At 33.1% G+C, this 17183-nt stretch overlaps 1 protein-coding gene across 1 annotated transcript; it reads right to left on the bottom strand.

Moving 5' to 3' along the window:
* Positions 1 to 16287: 16287 nt before the first annotated feature.
* LOC123664704 (UDP-glycosyltransferase UGT5-like) lies at positions 16288 to 16755 on the bottom strand. The gene is made up of 2 exons (XM_045599209.1): positions 16608 to 16755; positions 16288 to 16511 (listed from the first exon to the last, which is right to left on the bottom strand). The coding sequence occupies exons 1-2, from the start codon at positions 16753 to 16755 to the stop codon at positions 16288 to 16290; spliced, it is 372 nt and encodes a 123-aa protein (XP_045455165.1).
* Between the last annotated feature and the right edge of the window lie 428 nt (positions 16756 to 17183).

Genomic DNA, 17183 nt, shown 5'->3' with positions numbered 1-17183 from the left:
AGAAATAACGTTATTATATATATATTTTTGTTATTATTGTATACATATTGCGTGATAGTGGGACATTTATTTGAACGAATGATACGTAATAAACTGATTATAAAAAGCGGTCAATTGCGAGTCGGACTAGCCCATAAAGGGTTTCGTAGCAGATAGTAACATAATATAAAAGTTATTTTAGTTTATTGTAACTTTGATTGATGTTTAATATTAGTATATTTTTTAGAATTCAAGGTTTATTTGTGCTTATGAAAAAGCTTATGTTTTTGAAATTATTTTTTTTTTATATATTTGAGTTGATTGAATAAAAGGTTAATTACAGTTTACATTTATGACGTATTAAAAAAAATACTTAGTAGAACTAGAACTACTTACTACTTTCGTTAGAACCAATTTTCGGTCGAAGTTTGCATGGTAATATACATCATATATACATTTTTAGATATAGTTAAAATATTATTAGCAGGTGACATGTGGTGGTTTCGACGCACACGATTGGCTGTCTCGTGTTTGTCCTGATCATTTCATGGTCATACTGTTACTTTTTGTCTTGTATATGACTTTAAATTTTTAAAAGAGTACCGAGAGTTTTTTCCTCCGACTTTTTTTTCTCTCGGCCTACACTAGGGACATTAGTTTATCATATTTATTGTAATATTTAATAAAGCCGAGGACATAATAGAAAGGTAATGTCCACCGAGACATTAGAAATTTAAATAACTTAATATTTTGATTATTTCGACTAAGTTAAGGTTGCACATAGCACTGGGTATATTACCTAAGTTTGTAATGTAGGTACCCAATGTTAAGATATACATTTTTATTTTATGGTCTGATTTTTTTGCTGCCTTAACTTTCTTTTATTATTGCCGAGTTTTTTTTTAATTTATTTGTATTTTTATTTTTGTATATGACATTATTTTGACTTCGTTAAGTGTGTATATCACCTTATGACGAAATAAATGTTTTCATTTCATTTCATTTCATAGTAAAACTAAAAAATATTCATTCTCTTATTTTAGAAGTTACAGGGGGAAGGACACACATTTTACCATTTTGGAAGTGTCTCTCACGCAAACTATTCAGTTTAGAAAAAAATGTTATGAGAAACCTCAATATCATTTTTGAAAACCTATCCATAGACACGTATGGGTTTGATGAAAAACATTTTTAAGTTTGTGGTCTATGTATGGGGAATCCCCGAAATTTATTGCTTTTTTTTCTATTTTTGTATGAAAATCTTAATGTGGTTCACAGAATACATCTATTTACCAAGTTTCAACAGTATAGCTCTTATAATTTCGGAAAAAGTGGCTGTGACATACGGACGGACAGACAGACAGACATGACGAATCCAAAAGGGTTCCGTTTTTTGCCATTTGTCTACGGAACCCTAAAAATAGCTACGCAACCGTCTCTTCAAATAAAATATGAAGATTTTTTTGTCTCTTTCACGTTTGCATCCTCTTAGTTTTTAATCCTTATTGTAAATTATGTACTATGTGTTGTCTTTTTGTATAATTTTAAGCTGACGCAGTGTGTTTTCACAAATAAATTTATTTATTATTATTATTACTATTTGTATTTGGTAATTTTTCTCAGCCTTTGGCTGGTTTGTCTGCATTTACGGGATTATTATTATTATTATTATTATACAGCTGCTACAATGAATATGTACACATTTTTAATAACTATGGAATTATTTGTTTTCAATGTGAGAAGATATTGCTTATCTAATTCATGAAAGTAATCATTTATTTATACTTTAAATACTTATAAGTAGAAAAAATTCTAAAAAATGCATTGACTGTTTGGTAGGAATTCCATTTTAAGTGAATTCTTTTCGGTAAAAACAAAATGGTGACTTATTGACAAAATAACATACCTTGAAGTTGTATTTAACAGTTTAGAACTCGGCCATCAAGTTAAAAAAAAATTTTTGATACGACTGCAAAACGAGATTGTTGGTTAAATAAATATAATTGGATAATTCAAATTTTAGTCTGTCAATGAAACAGCTTAACTATTAACTGTTTCAGTCAGTTGATTGCAGTATGTGCCCTATTTTTATAAATGTTTTATCTGGGTATCAGTAAACTTTGTGAGGTTAAATGTTAAAGTATTTAGTTTGATTACAAACAGACGATATGACGATTACATTATATTTGATTTATCGAAGATAACGTTTTTATTTTAATAGATCATAGTGTAATTCTGAATAAAAGTAAATCAAGAATCAAAAAGTCAAATTACAGTAGTTGATTGTTATTTAAGAACTACATTTATTTTATTGTATGATAGTAATTGTTTGTCCTCAAACAAAAAAAAAAACTTATATGAGTAGTAAAATGTGAACATTATTAGCGTTGTTGGAGTCAATAATATTTAGATATAACTCAAAAACTACTTGCCAGATGCCGCTTTCAATAGGAACACATTAAAAGTACTAATCTATGCAAATAAATAAAATTGGAGTGTCTGTTTGTAATATTAAAATAACGGCTTTTTACTAAATGCATATGGATAATAACATTTTTACCATATAATATACCATACACATACCATACATACGAGTATACCAAAATAAAATTTTTTACAATTTTTGTTTGTCTGTCTGACTGTCTGTCTGTTTGTTCCGGCTAATCTCTGAAACAGCTGGACCGATTTTGACAGGACTTTTACTAGCAGATAGCTGATGTAATAAGGAAGAACTGGAGCTGCTTTTATTTTAGAAATTTATTTATTTTGTACTCTGCGAACAATATTTTTTTTATTCTACGCGGACGAAGTCGCGGGCACAGTTAGTTTTCTAATAAACAAAGAATCGTCAAAATCGGTACATCCAGTAAAAAGTTATGAGATAGACACATAGACACAGGTAGAAGTATATGCAGTCGAATTGAGAACGTAACCCTTTTCTTGGAATCAATTATTAAAAAGAAAAACAAACATCTTATAAACCGATTATTGAATTCAACGGGGCTATTATTACAACGATAAACATGTAATTAATGTTTTCGTCATAAGAACTAATTAATTCTTCCAAGAAACTCGTGGACTTAATTACATATAATTGTCGTTAAATTATAATAGGTATTTTTACCTAACCTTCTTAATATTGTTAGATATTCTAATATAGATCTTCCATTTTTTGTGGTACGTTTACTTTTCTGAAACAATTTGCTATTAAGGCCATGGTATACCAAAACTGATAGATAATATGATAATCTTTCAATTTTGTCATATTTTTGTTTTGTTTCTTTAAATTTTTAATATCTTTAAAGGGTCTTTAGTAAAACAGGCCCTAACGCTTACATATTATAATTTAAAATAACCATCGTCATCCCGAGATTAATATCGCGTAATCTTAAACAACCCTTCGTTTTTGAAAGTCGATCGAAAATTCCATTACTTTCAGGAAATCAAAGCGATGGTATTTCTATCGTCTTCAAAACTCGCACGTTTCGGGTGAAAAAATCCTCATTCTGTTTCATTTTTGTCATTGTTAGAATGCTAGCTGGAACTTTACCGATGTGACTGAACCGATCCGAAAGGATACGGTTACGGATATTTAATTATTTCACAATATCCGATAGTTTCAGTTACAAATATTGGACAGGAAAATAATAATATACAGGACAAAATAATAATAATATACAAGGGGCACATGCGGCTATGTGTGTATGTTGGTTAGACTGCACAAAAAAAAATGTGAAAACTGAAAACTGCACGCCTCCACGCACGTTTGTTTATGCTAATAATATCAAACTAGAAAAATTACTAACTTAAAATTTTTAAAGACTAAGAGGTTTATTCATTTCTTTGGTATTTATTTCAGATGCAAGACTTAACTGATATTAAAATTGAAGAAAATACGTCAAGGTTAACAAACGTGTAAAAGGTTTCTATTATAAGGCATTAAAATCAGCTTCCCTTGTATTTTATTAACTTAATTTTTATTGATATCATTATTTAATTTTCCTAGAATTTACCACGGTACGGTAATCGCTTACCATTGGGTGAGCCGCACGCTTGTTTGCTGACCTAGTTGGATAAAAAAATATATACATATTACAAGTTTTTTTTTAAAGCTTTAATAAAATGTTATTTTAAAGTCGCTGTTAATTCATGGATAAATTCAAAAACTACTGGAATATTTTTGTTGTACCACTGGGTGACACGGGAAATATTTTAAAGAGGGAAAACGGAACAGCCAATATTACGCATTGCACGTGGTTTATGACAAATACGCATTCATAATATGAAGCAAGTAAGTACCAGAAAAGCATAAATACAGACAGGTCACGTCCAATGCCTTCAACGATAGACTATTCCATAGAGAGCAAAGAGTGTTAAAATCCTCTAGTGAATCCGCAACAACTTGGATGAGGTCCAAATAAGTTGTGATATGTGAAAGAACCTGTCTTGCTGGTTACAAATTTAATAAAACTGTCATTTTATATATTATTTGAAAATTTTGGTTGAATTCACCGGTAACAACTTGAGATTCTGTTGTTAGATTATATACTCAATACAAAAGTTTTTAGAGTCAATACTCTTGAAATATAATTATTTTTGGATTGGATTAGAGGAAACTGTGAAGTATTTAACGAACAAGTGTGTTTGTATGTCCATATGTATGTTTGAAGAATATGTTTCACGAATTTTACTAAGTCATGACAACTAAAATTGATTTTTATGACTGACAAAAAAAATTAATGTTCTAAAATCATCTTAATATTCTAAAATCAAAACGAAGGCCTATTTGACGACTTGTTTTAAAGAAAAAATAACCTAGACAAGTCTGAAGTGCTTGCCAAGATAATATTTAAAACTTTTCGTCTCAGCCTTCCTACACTGTGAGTGTGTTCTCATAAAAATTTAATATTTCACCCGGATTGGTGTACTCCGTATATTTGAAACACGGGCACCCAGGGTTGGTAATAGGACATCGGTTTTGACTTCACGGTCGATATAGTTGGCACTACTAAATACCTAGGTAACTTTTGTTTTCGTAATATATTTCGATTCTAATAATTAAGTTATATATGTTTTTATATTGAAAATACGTACTTATATCGTTTTTCAACTAAAATTATTTGAAAGTTAAAACCACTGTTTAAAAGAAATTTTGGAATCTACCTAGTTGAATAGTAAATTTAAATTAGTCTTAACTTAATTTGTGTGAATTTTTCAACGGTTTTGCATACATCGAGGTCATGAGAAGGCTACACGCAGTCTAATTGAGTCTGCGACATCAATAATAGTATAAATACTTTATAACACAAATAGATAAATAAATAAATACACAAATAAACGCTCACACTCAACAGCCCCACAAAGATTATAATCCCGTAGTTCTATATTATACAACACACAAATACAAACCCTCCTAGCACAACAAACATCCGTATGACCAACACAAATGTTCGGGAATCGGACATACGACTGTTATTACGTTAGCAAGCTCTTACGACCACTGCGCCAATGCGTCATCGCATCTATATATTGTTTTTAACTGACTTCCAAAAAAGGAAGAGGTTCTCAATTTGATTTTTTTTTTATGTTTGTTACTTCAGAACTTTTGACTGGGTGGACCGAATTTGATGACTTTTTTTTAAAAAAGTGTTGTTTGTCATGTGGACCCATTTAAATTTGATTGAGATCATCACCGTTCGCATTATACTGCTTAACTTTTCACTGGGTTTAGTGATTTTGATGATCCTTACTTTAATCGAAAGCTAATGCTTGTTATGTAGTCTCATTTAAATTTATTCGGGATCTGATTATTGCCTTTTGAGTGATCTTTGATAACGCGTATTTAGTTGACTGTTTTTCGTCATCCTACGTATTATATATACCTCATAACTTTTTACTGTGTTCATCGATTTCGATGTTTCTTTTATAAATCAAAAGATAATACTTGTCATGGTGTCCCATTTAAATCGATATACAATGAATACTATTTGAGTAATCTTTATGCGTCTCGCGTATTTATAAGACTTATTTAATTACTTGACTATTTTTCGTCCACTTACGTTGTTGTACTTGTCGATGTAATTGAAGTCGATTTTTTTTTTCGTTTGCGAACATACACAATTATTTGACAAAATGTTGAGTGCACAGTATTAACACGATCCTAACGATCATTGTTCGTGACACTCCGCTTTTATTGAATTTATGTTATTGGATTCTACTAGAAAGGAAATCTGTAACTTAAGTGTCTAAGAAATTTATTGTTAACTTTCTTATAATACTAAATATAAGTATAACACGAGCTGACTTGGCGATCTTCGCGCTGCACTTTTTTTTTGGGAATACAATTACGAAGAAAAACTTTTTTACGCACGCTTGACCTGGGGAATGAGCTGGTGAATGCGTGATGAGAGCGTTACGAAAAGTGTGATAGAGGAATGCGAACGGAGGAAGAGAGAGAGGTACGAGCACACATTTTCTTTCTCTCTTTCACAGCCAGTTACGTTTCGTATATTATCTAAGACACAGTGCAGGCCTGTTGTGTAAACCTATTGCTAAAGAAGTTCCCGTTTGTTTCTTTTATTCATACCTCTATTCATACCTCGTAGTGATGGTTATGATCACTAAAATATACTTATCCTATTCAGTGCAGTCGTTCGCAAGTCACGCGCGTAAATACATTTTTGTGATTTATCTTCATTTATATTGATGTATCAGACTCTAAGTTAAATTCTAAAGTTAAATGAACAACGTTAATAAATAAAATAATGTTAGCATTTAGCTTATGCGGACATTTCAGCGTTTAATTATATAAACATCACTTCAGCCTATCGCAGTCCACTGCTGGACATTGGTCTCCCCAAGTTTGCGTCAAAAATAGCGTGAACTTGTGTTTTGCCCATAGTCACCACGCTGGGCAGACGGGTTGTTGACCGCAGGGCTGACTTTGTCGCACTGAAGACGCTGCTGTCGGTCTTCAGCCTGTATATTTCAAAGCTAGCAGTTGGACGGTTGTCCCGCCATCGGTCGGATTTTTAAGTTCCAAGGTGGCAATGAAACTGTGTTATCCCTTAGTCGCCTCTTATGACACCGACACCCACGGGAAGGGAGGGGCTATATTATTTACTACCGTAACCATACAGCTGCATTGTTATCAATATTCAAATATCATACTCATTCGAAAAATCACTCGAAACACAATAAAACATTAACTTGCGCATCGTAAACAAAAGGCCAGATGTACGAGTATGACACATGGGGCCACTGACCTCGCGAACTGACCTTTGACAATAACTCACCACTGCGCGTGAATGTGCGTAGTGCGTACATAATAATCAGCCTTCAATCCTACGTCATACTTGCGCAGACAGCGGACTGGTAAATTTATCGTTACTAAAGGGTTTAACATAAAATAAAAAGTACGCTTTGGCAATTTTAAATGAAAAATAATCTCATAAATGTCCACCAAATCCACGGTTACAAATGTCGGTTCTTTTATCAATATCAATGTTTTTTGTCACTTTTTGACAAAATGATTGGTCTGTTTCGTTAATCACTTCACGAATTTTGATAATAATATTTCATTAATCAACTATGTTGAAATTAATTTTATAGATGGCTATTATAATAGAGTCGTAAAACGATATCAATAATATTTTTACGCTGAATAATGGATACAACTGTTCAAAAATTTTAATTGTATTTTTTATTTATCACATAAGTTAGTTTTCTTACTTACGTAAATATTAGAAACCTGTCTATCCGCTTTATTACCTGTACTCGATAAGGACAAATTGACGATGTAGTATCTTCATTACATACTATAAAACAAAGTCGCTTTCGTTGTCTGTCTGTCCTAATGTATGCTTAGATCTTTAAAACGACGCAACTGATTTTGATGCGATTTTTTTAATAGATATTGTGATTTAAGAGAAATGTTTATATGTACAATACATGCATAATATAGTAGAGAAACACTGATAATTTCCGAGGTTTCTAATGTGATGTCGTAAATAAACACATTTTTAGCGCTCACATTGCAAACGCTTGCTGAACCCTACGAGATAGATCAAAATAATGTAGTACAATATTGTACGCCTTAAAAAGGTCTACAAAAAAGTTCACGATAGTATATGTCTATCTCTTAGGGATAGCCCACAATCCTTTACTTTTTACGAGTAATAATGGCTTATTGCGAAGCGATTTTAAGCAATACAGAATTAATCCTTAACCAATTAAGTACCTTAAATACATTGTGCATTTAATATAGATCAATATGGCCCTTTACAGAATGTAATTAAAAGCGGAACCCAACTAAAGGGCTATGGTATTCGGTATAAGGTATATGGTATGTTATTCGTATGTGTTCGTATTATGTAAAACCTAAATCATTTTCAAAATTACCAATAAATAGTCCTATTTAATTTACTAAAAAATGTGTATCAAATCAAAACTAACGAAAGTAATAACGTTACCAGTTATAGGAGTACTGAATTTTGAATTACTGATTTCAATAATTATGATTCCGTCCAGCAAGTCGATTACTTTAGAAATCACCAAAATTTGTTACTCTCAAAAACTATTCACAACGCTAAAATGTTCGTTCTTTCGGTAACCTTAAAATTATTAGTTTATTTTTAACATCACTATTGTTTCAACTTTTCACATACGTAATATTTTTCACGAGTTACGTTGTCTACGTCCACAACTTCAAACGCTTAATTTTTAAGTCAGTATAATAATTATGTTAAAATATTTTACAAACTAATGAGTACAGTGTTGCAAACCCTAAAAAACATTTATCCCTAAGCCTATCCCCAAAAGTCTATAATTCCCACAATGATTTGTAAAATTAAAAAAATTGTATATTTTGAAAATTTTACAAATAATATTAATAACAAAAAATAATAATTATAATGATATTTTACATTTTTTTTTATTGAAATCATAAACTTTTAATAAGAAATATGTTATCTTATAATTCTGAATTTTATAATCATAATTTTAACAATAGATAAACTTTACATTTTAGTGAATGTGAAACCTAATATTTATTTGGTTCGATTTTTAAGAATATTTTAAAACTAAATATCAATAGTCGAAACATTTCCTAAAAATATTCCTCTAAAAATCTCATCATACTTATTTTTTTCTAAATTTGGGGAGAGACTTCCAAAAAAGGAGGAAGTTCTCAAATCAAATGTACTTAATATATGTTCAGAACTTTTGGCTTTTAACTTTAATTCGTCCAGAATTTCAATGATTTTTTGACGTGTGAACGCTTATTTACTTGACTATTTTTTAACCGACTTCAAAAAAGGAGGAGGTTACTCAATTCAACCGTATATATATATTATATATTATGTATGTTCGGGAATAACTTCTTCGTTTATAAACCGATTTTGATAATTCTTTTTTTGTTGGAAAGGAAATATCCCCGGTGTGGGACCATGATAAGGAAACCAGGATCTAATGATGGAATCCCAGAGAAATCGAAGGAAACTCTCGAAAATCCGCATAACTTTTTACTGGATGTACCGATTTTGATGAGTTTTAATTTAATCGAAAGCCGGTGTTTATCACGTGTTTTTTTTTCGTGGTTACGTCGCCTTTTTTAAATTTAAGTTATACAAACCTTCTTCTGACCGTTACCATAAAAAAACCTGATATTGTGAAACTGATGTTGAATTGTAAAAAGAAAATTGCACTCGATCGAAATACCATTAATTAATAGGGCTTAATGTCAAATGGCAATACTAATTGAGTTTTACCCTTGCGTGGCCCCTCGGTCCTTCAACTCGCGGCCGTCTACACTCCTCGATGCTAATCATCGCGTCGAAATGTGTAATTCTTAATTAGTACCAAATATAAAAGACGTGACCACAATTCTAATTAATTAGTACATCAGAATCATTTAAATTAGGTTCCTATTGGTGTTTATTGAGGTAAAACTTCCTTAAGCTCGCTTGTCTTGGGGAGTAAGCTGGTGAATGCGTGACGAGAGCGCTACGAAATGCGTGATCGGGTGAGGCGAACGGAGCAAGAGAGAGAAATGCGAGCACACATTTTCTTTTTCTCTTTCTCTCATAGCCAGTAACGTTTCATATATCTAGGACACAGTGGAGGCCTATTCGTAATGCTAAAGAAGTTTAACTTCAGTCGTGTGGTCTAAAGCAAAGTTGTTTTTATTATATTACCTACTTGTTTTTGAATCGTCAAACCGCAATTTAATTGATAATACTTCCATTATGACATATGTCCATTTTACTTCCACGTAGTACCAACTTGCTATTGTATTTTGTAACTACCATAATTTTAACAAAATTACATGTATGAATATTATAAATTATGCGTAACAATTAACTTAATATTTTACATGTAAAAAAGTGTGTGTATCGGCACCGACACATGACTTTAGTTTATTGCTTAAAAACGATTACCGTGGTACTTAAAAACATATATTATTCATCTATTTCCTGTTAGAAACGTTCCCAGAGATATTTTACGTAAAACGTCACTCTTATTATGTTTCGTTACTATTTCACACGATTTCACTTTGGTCTAAGATCCGAACCTAAGTCGATCTTCACCGAGCTGATAATAGAATTATTATTATAATAATAATAATGATTTATTTTCAATCACAATCATGTTGATGGAAAATGAAATCTTATCTTATTAATGATATAACTCAACAAAGTTTGACAACACGATTAGCGAAGGACCGGTGCTCAAAAAAGGTATGAAATACCTGTACTATAAGTCACCAGGTCCCCCCCCCCCTAAAGTTAGGAATACAGGATCATGTAGACAACTAGTTCAATGGAGACAGGCCTCGTAGATGATGGTATATGAAAGAAATAATGTATGAGAATGAAACATAGTTTATAATAAAGTAGCTACCGATTCGCGCGGTTGCAAGAACTATCAGTGTTCCTCTACTATGTTATGTTTTATGTATATAAACCTTCCTCTGAAATCATTCTATTTACTAAAGAAAACCGCATCAAAATCCTTTGCGTAATCTAAGCATACAAGCGACTTTATTTTATACTATGGAATGATTTAGTATATTTTATAATCTTATCCACTTGTAATAAATTGTTGATAATGCGTTGCTATTGTAGCTGCTAATAATTCAGAATCTTATTTTCAAAACTAATTAAGTTAAATTTTCAACAAATGCACCTTTCACCTACGACAACATTTATTAGAAAAAAAGGTTAGCAACAGGCTATTTATAGGAACAATTTTAAAACTACTTATTTATAATAATTTACATTAGATTAATTTTCCTTATGTATCCTTCGCAGAAGCATCTGGTAAAAAAATTGAAACAAGGGATATGGCCACTTTTAAAATTATCTCATAAATATGTTCACATTTATAGCATTAAATACTAGCCAAGCAAAAATTGTACTTTTTTTGATACTCTTTAACCACAAACGGATTAAATTAATCCACAGCCATATCCATAGTCAATTCGACAAGACATGATTCTTAGATTTACGACAGTTGACACTGATTTTTATTCGTTTTTAGGATACAATGATGGATATAAAAACGGTACTGTAGACAGAACGGTACTGTAGAACTGCGGGTATTTGAAAATCATAAAATATACCTTTGAGCTGTCCATTTACAGTCGAGAGGGATTTTGGCAAGGGTTCGGTTTTTGAGGATTAGAAGTGCGCTCAAAACCAAGCTTTTTTTAGTCATTCGTTGTTACAATCAATACGTCGATTCCATTTGATAGCATTTTGATATAAATCGATGCGTTCGAGACTTTTTTCAAGTGATTAAAAAAAAAAAGAAATTTGAAAAGCAAATTTATTTTAGGAGTCTGTCAATTTTTTAGTATTGTATTTTGTTAGCAAAGAATTTAAACAATTAAGTAATAAACAATTAAAGAATTTTAAAATTGTAAACTTTTTTAATATAATTTAAACAGAAGTAAACGTAGTGTCACAGAGAGAAGAGAGAAGGGCATAGATAAAACAAAGTATAGAGTAATCAAAGACAGACTAACAAACTAGGAAATTACACAAGAAGGCGCACAATTTAAACTAATATTTCAACAGCAATAATATCGTTTTTTCTTAAAAAAATACTCAAAACATGAAAAATATCCATATATTTATTTAGATATGTAAACTTTAATGACACCACTGACCTATTAAAACGCTGTATATTTCTAGAGTTGAAATTGTATTATTTGTGATACCTTTGCGGTAACAATTTATTCATATTGCTTCTGCAAACTTTTGACGCTTAACATTTTTTGGATAAAAATGTTATAAATTTTGGAGATTCCAAATTACTTATGAACATTTGTGACATTTATTTTAAGACTAAATAATCTATACAAATAAATAAAATTGGAGTGTCTGTTTGTGATATTAAAATAACCGCTTTTTACTAATTGCATATGGATTTATACACGGTACATATACCAAAATACTTTTTTTACAATTTTTGTCTGTTTGTCTTTCTGTCTATCTGTTTGTTCCGGCTAATCTCTGAAACTGCTGGACCGATTTTGACGAGACTTTCACTGGCAGATAGCTGATAAAATAAGGAGTAACACTAGGCTACTTTTATTTTAGATTTTTTTATTTTATGACTCTGCGAACTTAACAAAAACTCTATTGTTAAATTCCACTCGTACGAAATCGCAGGCACCGCTAGTTTACAATAAGAGCCTAGATTTATTTAAATAAAAATAAATTATGTTATTGTTAAATTGTAATTGCAAGCTAAATTACATACTTTATGATAAGTTAACATGAATGTTATACAATATTTTGTTAGTTAACTTTAATCTTGGGATGCAAGTAGCGTTTCATTCTAATAGAAATAAAACGAAGAGTAATCGATATAGCTGCTAAAACAGTAACAATTGCAGCAAATAGGAACCATATTAAACCTATTTCATAATACTCGGTCCAACTAACACCAGCTCCGTTGGCCCGCAGATGAGTTCCTCCGCCGTGACGTAGCACGTGCTCTGTCCACCACACGGCACGCTGGAGCGGCGACATCGGTTGGTCATTCACAATATCACGTAATTTGGCAATATTTTGCCGATACCTGTAATAAGAACACTGTAAGAGAAAATATGCATACATATTACCTCTAGATTTATTTTAATCATAAATGCGAAGCTATAATTTATATTGCTGAGGACACAGCAGGAATTTCTTGCCCAAAATATGAAGCAGCCCGACTGGGGTCCTCGACGACCGGACGACCTCGACCTTACAGAAGACCACAGCTAAATAATACTGTTTTTCAGTAGTATTGTGTTCCTGTTGGTGGATAAGGTGACCACAGCTCCTGGGGGGATTGGGGACTGGGTCTACAACGCACTTGCTTTCGGTGTTGCATAAGCTACGGTATTCGCTTACCATCAGGTGAGCCGTACGCTTGTTTGCCGACCTAGTTATATATATATAAAATAGTAAACTGGATGCAGTCTTAATAACTTTAAACATAATTTCAAGTATAGTGTATTTTATTTATTTAATATAGTATAGAACATATTTTATAATGCTTTAATCTTCTTCTTCTCAGTCGTTCACTCTTGACAGAGTGGTCGTGGTTGACGACGATTCATTAGCTAAAGCAGCCCCCGCTATACGTCTCCACTTGATGCGGTTTTCAGCGTCTCGAGAACTCTGGACTATGGAGGTCTGTGTCGCAGCTTTGATGAGGTCTGTCCAACGCGTAGGTGATCGACCGCGTGACCGCTTGCCCTCCACCTGCCCTTGGACAACGAGTCGCTCTATGGATTGTTCATTTCGAACAACGTGTCCGAAATATTTCAGGATACGAGTTTGCACAGTCGACGACAATCTCTGCTTGATTTTTAATTCCTCTAGGATGGAAATATTAGTCCTAAACGCTGTCCAAGGGATCCGCAGCAGTCGCCGCCAGCACCACATCTCGAGTGCGTCGATTTTGCGTCGGTCTTTAAGTCTAACCGTCCACGTTTCTGCGCCATAAAGAAATATCGGGAAGATTAAGCTTCTCATTAGGCGGACTTTCGTGGCTTTGGTGATTGCACCAGACTCTTTTTAACTTGCTAACGGCAGATCTTGTAATAGCACATCTCCTTCGAATCTCGTCTTCGCATCCTCCGGTGTTTGCAATAGTGGAACCGAGGTACACATAAGATTGGACAACCTCACAGTTGCCAATCATAGAGATGTCAGGATGGTTTAGTTCAGCTCGATCCACTATCATCATCTTGGTCTTATCTCTGTTGATCGTAAGTCCAAAGGAGAGGCTTGTTGTCTCTAGAAGTGTCAGCAGGTGTTCCATGTCCTCTTTTGTTTGAGTGAGAAGAGTAGTATCATCGGCATACCTCAAGTTAGATATTCTTCTACCTCCCACTGAAATTCCCTTGTCCCATTTTTCCAGAACGATTCTCATAATACACTCCGTATAGATGTTGAACAGGAGCGAAGAGAGCATGCACCCCTGACGAACGCCAGCTTGTGTATGAAAACTTTCCGAGTCAACGTCATCTATTCGAACAGTTGCAGTTCCGTCCTCGTAAAGTCGACGTATGAGACGAACCAGGTGGATAGGTACTCCCATTTGAGTGAGTACGTCCCATAATATATGCCATTTCACGGTGTCAAAGGCCTTGCGAAAGTCGACAAAACAGATATAGAGTGGGATGTTAAACTCTCTAGACTTTTCGATTATTTGTCTAAGAATCAGGATCTGCTCTCTTGTTCCTCGACCCTTGACAAATCCCGCTTGCTCGATAGCTATTTCGGAATTCAGGAAAGCTTGCAGTCTGGTATTGATGATATGAAGGAGGACCTTGCTGGCGTGCGAAATCAAGGCTAATAAGCCTGTAGTTGCCACACTTCTTCGTTGATCCCTTTTTGTGCAGTGGTATGAACACGGAGTATGCCCAATCTCGAGGCCACTTCTCTGTTTCCCAGATGCGGTTGCAGATAATGTGCATAATATCAACTCCGTATTCACCCATCGCTTTAAAGACCTCTATTGGAATGGTGTCAGCTCCCACAGCCCTACCTCTCTTCAGGTGACCAATTGCGGATCGAACTTCACTTTTCAGGATTGATGGTTCCTTAGCATTTTGTGAGAGTGTACCGTTGTTACACGATAGTGTTATGCTGCTATCATTGAAAAGTTCCTTGCAATACTCCCTCCACACATCCACAACATCCCTGATCTCTGTCACCGTTACTCCACTTAAATCCTCGACAGCCCAGGTTTTAGGTTTGAATTGACGAGTTATGGCTTGAATCTTCTTAAATAAATCCTTACTTTCGTGACGCTCTGCATTTTTTTCCAACTCCTGGCAGATGTTGTTGAGCTGATTATTACGATCTCTGCGAGTAGAAGATTGGATCTGCGCACTTATCGAATTCAATTCCTGGACAGGTGATCCTCTGGCCTTCATTTCACGGCGGCGCTCTACTAGATGCCAGGTATCGTCTGACATCCAGTGTTGGTGTTTACCTTGGGTTGGAGTAGGTTGTGACGAACGAATGCTTTAATACTATTACCAAAAACATTCTACAAATACACGATCTGGTTAGGTTAGGTTAGTATAGTATAGTTTAGTTTCACAGGCGCTTTCATTTATCCTGAATATATATATATATATATATATATATATATATATATATATATATATATCAATATATTCACAAGGAAATAGTGGCACGAATAGTGGCAGTAGATAATGTATACGTATACATTTTCAGTGATCATACAGCGTAATTATATGTGTGCGTTTAACTTATCAGGAGATACAATCAGTAAGTGTTCGTATCATGAGATAACTTCGTGTTATTAATTGTTTTCATGTCATGGGGTGTGTTCATTTCAAGTGTGCGTATATAAATGTAAAAGTTGTAGCATCAACATTGCGATGTTAACTGTAACAAAATATTACTTTTTTCAGTTATGTATTGCTATGTAGGTAAATATATTTAATAACTAGCTATGCTCGCGACTTCGTCCGCGTGGAATTTAACAAAAATGATATTGTTCAATACGCAGAGCTCTAAAATTAATCAATTGAATTTGGCCTAAGTTACTCCTTATTACATCAGCTATCTGCCAGTAAAAGTCCCGTCAAAGTCGGCCCAGCTGTTTCAAAGATGAGCCGGAACAAACAGACAGGCAGACAAAAATTGTAAAAAATATTATTTTGGTATATGTACCGTGTATACTACATAAACATATAGTATATTTTTTAAAAATCGGTTATATTAAAATTACAAACAGACACTCCAATTTTATTTATTTGTATAGGTGAAATGCTTACCTTTCATCATCAATTACAGTTCGAATAGCATCCGTTAATTTTTTTTCTGTCAAAGTTTCTAACAAGAGTCCTATACCAATATGGTGATGTATGTATTGTTCCACATTAAACCATTGATCTCCAAGCATTGGTACACCAACAAGAGGAACTGCTGCAGTGATAGCTTCATCAGTGGACTGTAAGCCTCCTTGTGTTATAAATAGCTTGATTTTTGGATGCCCTAATCAAGAAAGGTTATAAGTATAATGATTATATTTCAACATTTTTTCCTATACTGTCATTTTCTTTCAAATTAATGAATAATAACAAAACTCACGTAATACATCAGACTGTGGGAACCATTTTGAAAGTCTCACATTCTGTGGACGTCCTGGAAGATCATCGTCATCCCATTTCCACAAAACGTCGTAAGGTAGTTTAGAAATAACATCAGTAAATATTTTTAACTTCTCCGGTGGAAACATTCCAGGCTTGACATTTGTACCAAAACTTATGTATATAACACCGTACTTAGATGAATCAAGATAGGACTTTAATTCCTGAAAATGTACAAGTTTATTATTTAATTGGTATGATGAGATGCTAATTTATTAATACTAAAAGTTTTGTAAATAAATAATAAATGCCTGTGGTAGTTCTTTTTGAGGTTTCTGATGCAAGCCTCCCAAATATACGACACTCGGAGGAACGGGACGATTGAAATCCCAAATAGGATTTACATTTACAAACGTCATGTCTATTTTACGTCTCAAAACATTCATGTTAGGTACATCTGGACCTAAATCTTTTCTAAACCGTTCGCTTTCCGTCTCTGCATATCTATATAAAATCATATTTGAAGAGTAATAAACATGTAGTTTATTAATTTTTTCCCAAAGAGTTAGGTTATAAA

This window comes from Melitaea cinxia, chromosome 22, assembly GCF_905220565.1.
Source record: "Melitaea cinxia chromosome 22, ilMelCinx1.1, whole genome shotgun sequence".
Classification (NCBI taxonomy): Eukaryota; Metazoa; Arthropoda; class Insecta; order Lepidoptera; family Nymphalidae; genus Melitaea; species Melitaea cinxia.
Note: the sequence above shows the minus strand (reverse complement) of the source record. Positions and strands in the feature narration are given on the sequence as shown.

Bases quoted from the DNA above. Each gene is read 5' to 3' on its own strand.
- LOC123664704 (XM_045599209.1), bottom strand. From the start codon at position 16,755: ATGTTTCCACCGGAGAAGTTAAAAATATTTACTGATGTTATTTCTAAA. The intron at 16,512-16,607 runs GTGAGTTTTGTT...TTTCTTGATTAG, and splicing joins CCCACAGTCTGATGTATTAC to GGCATCCAAAAATCAAGCTA.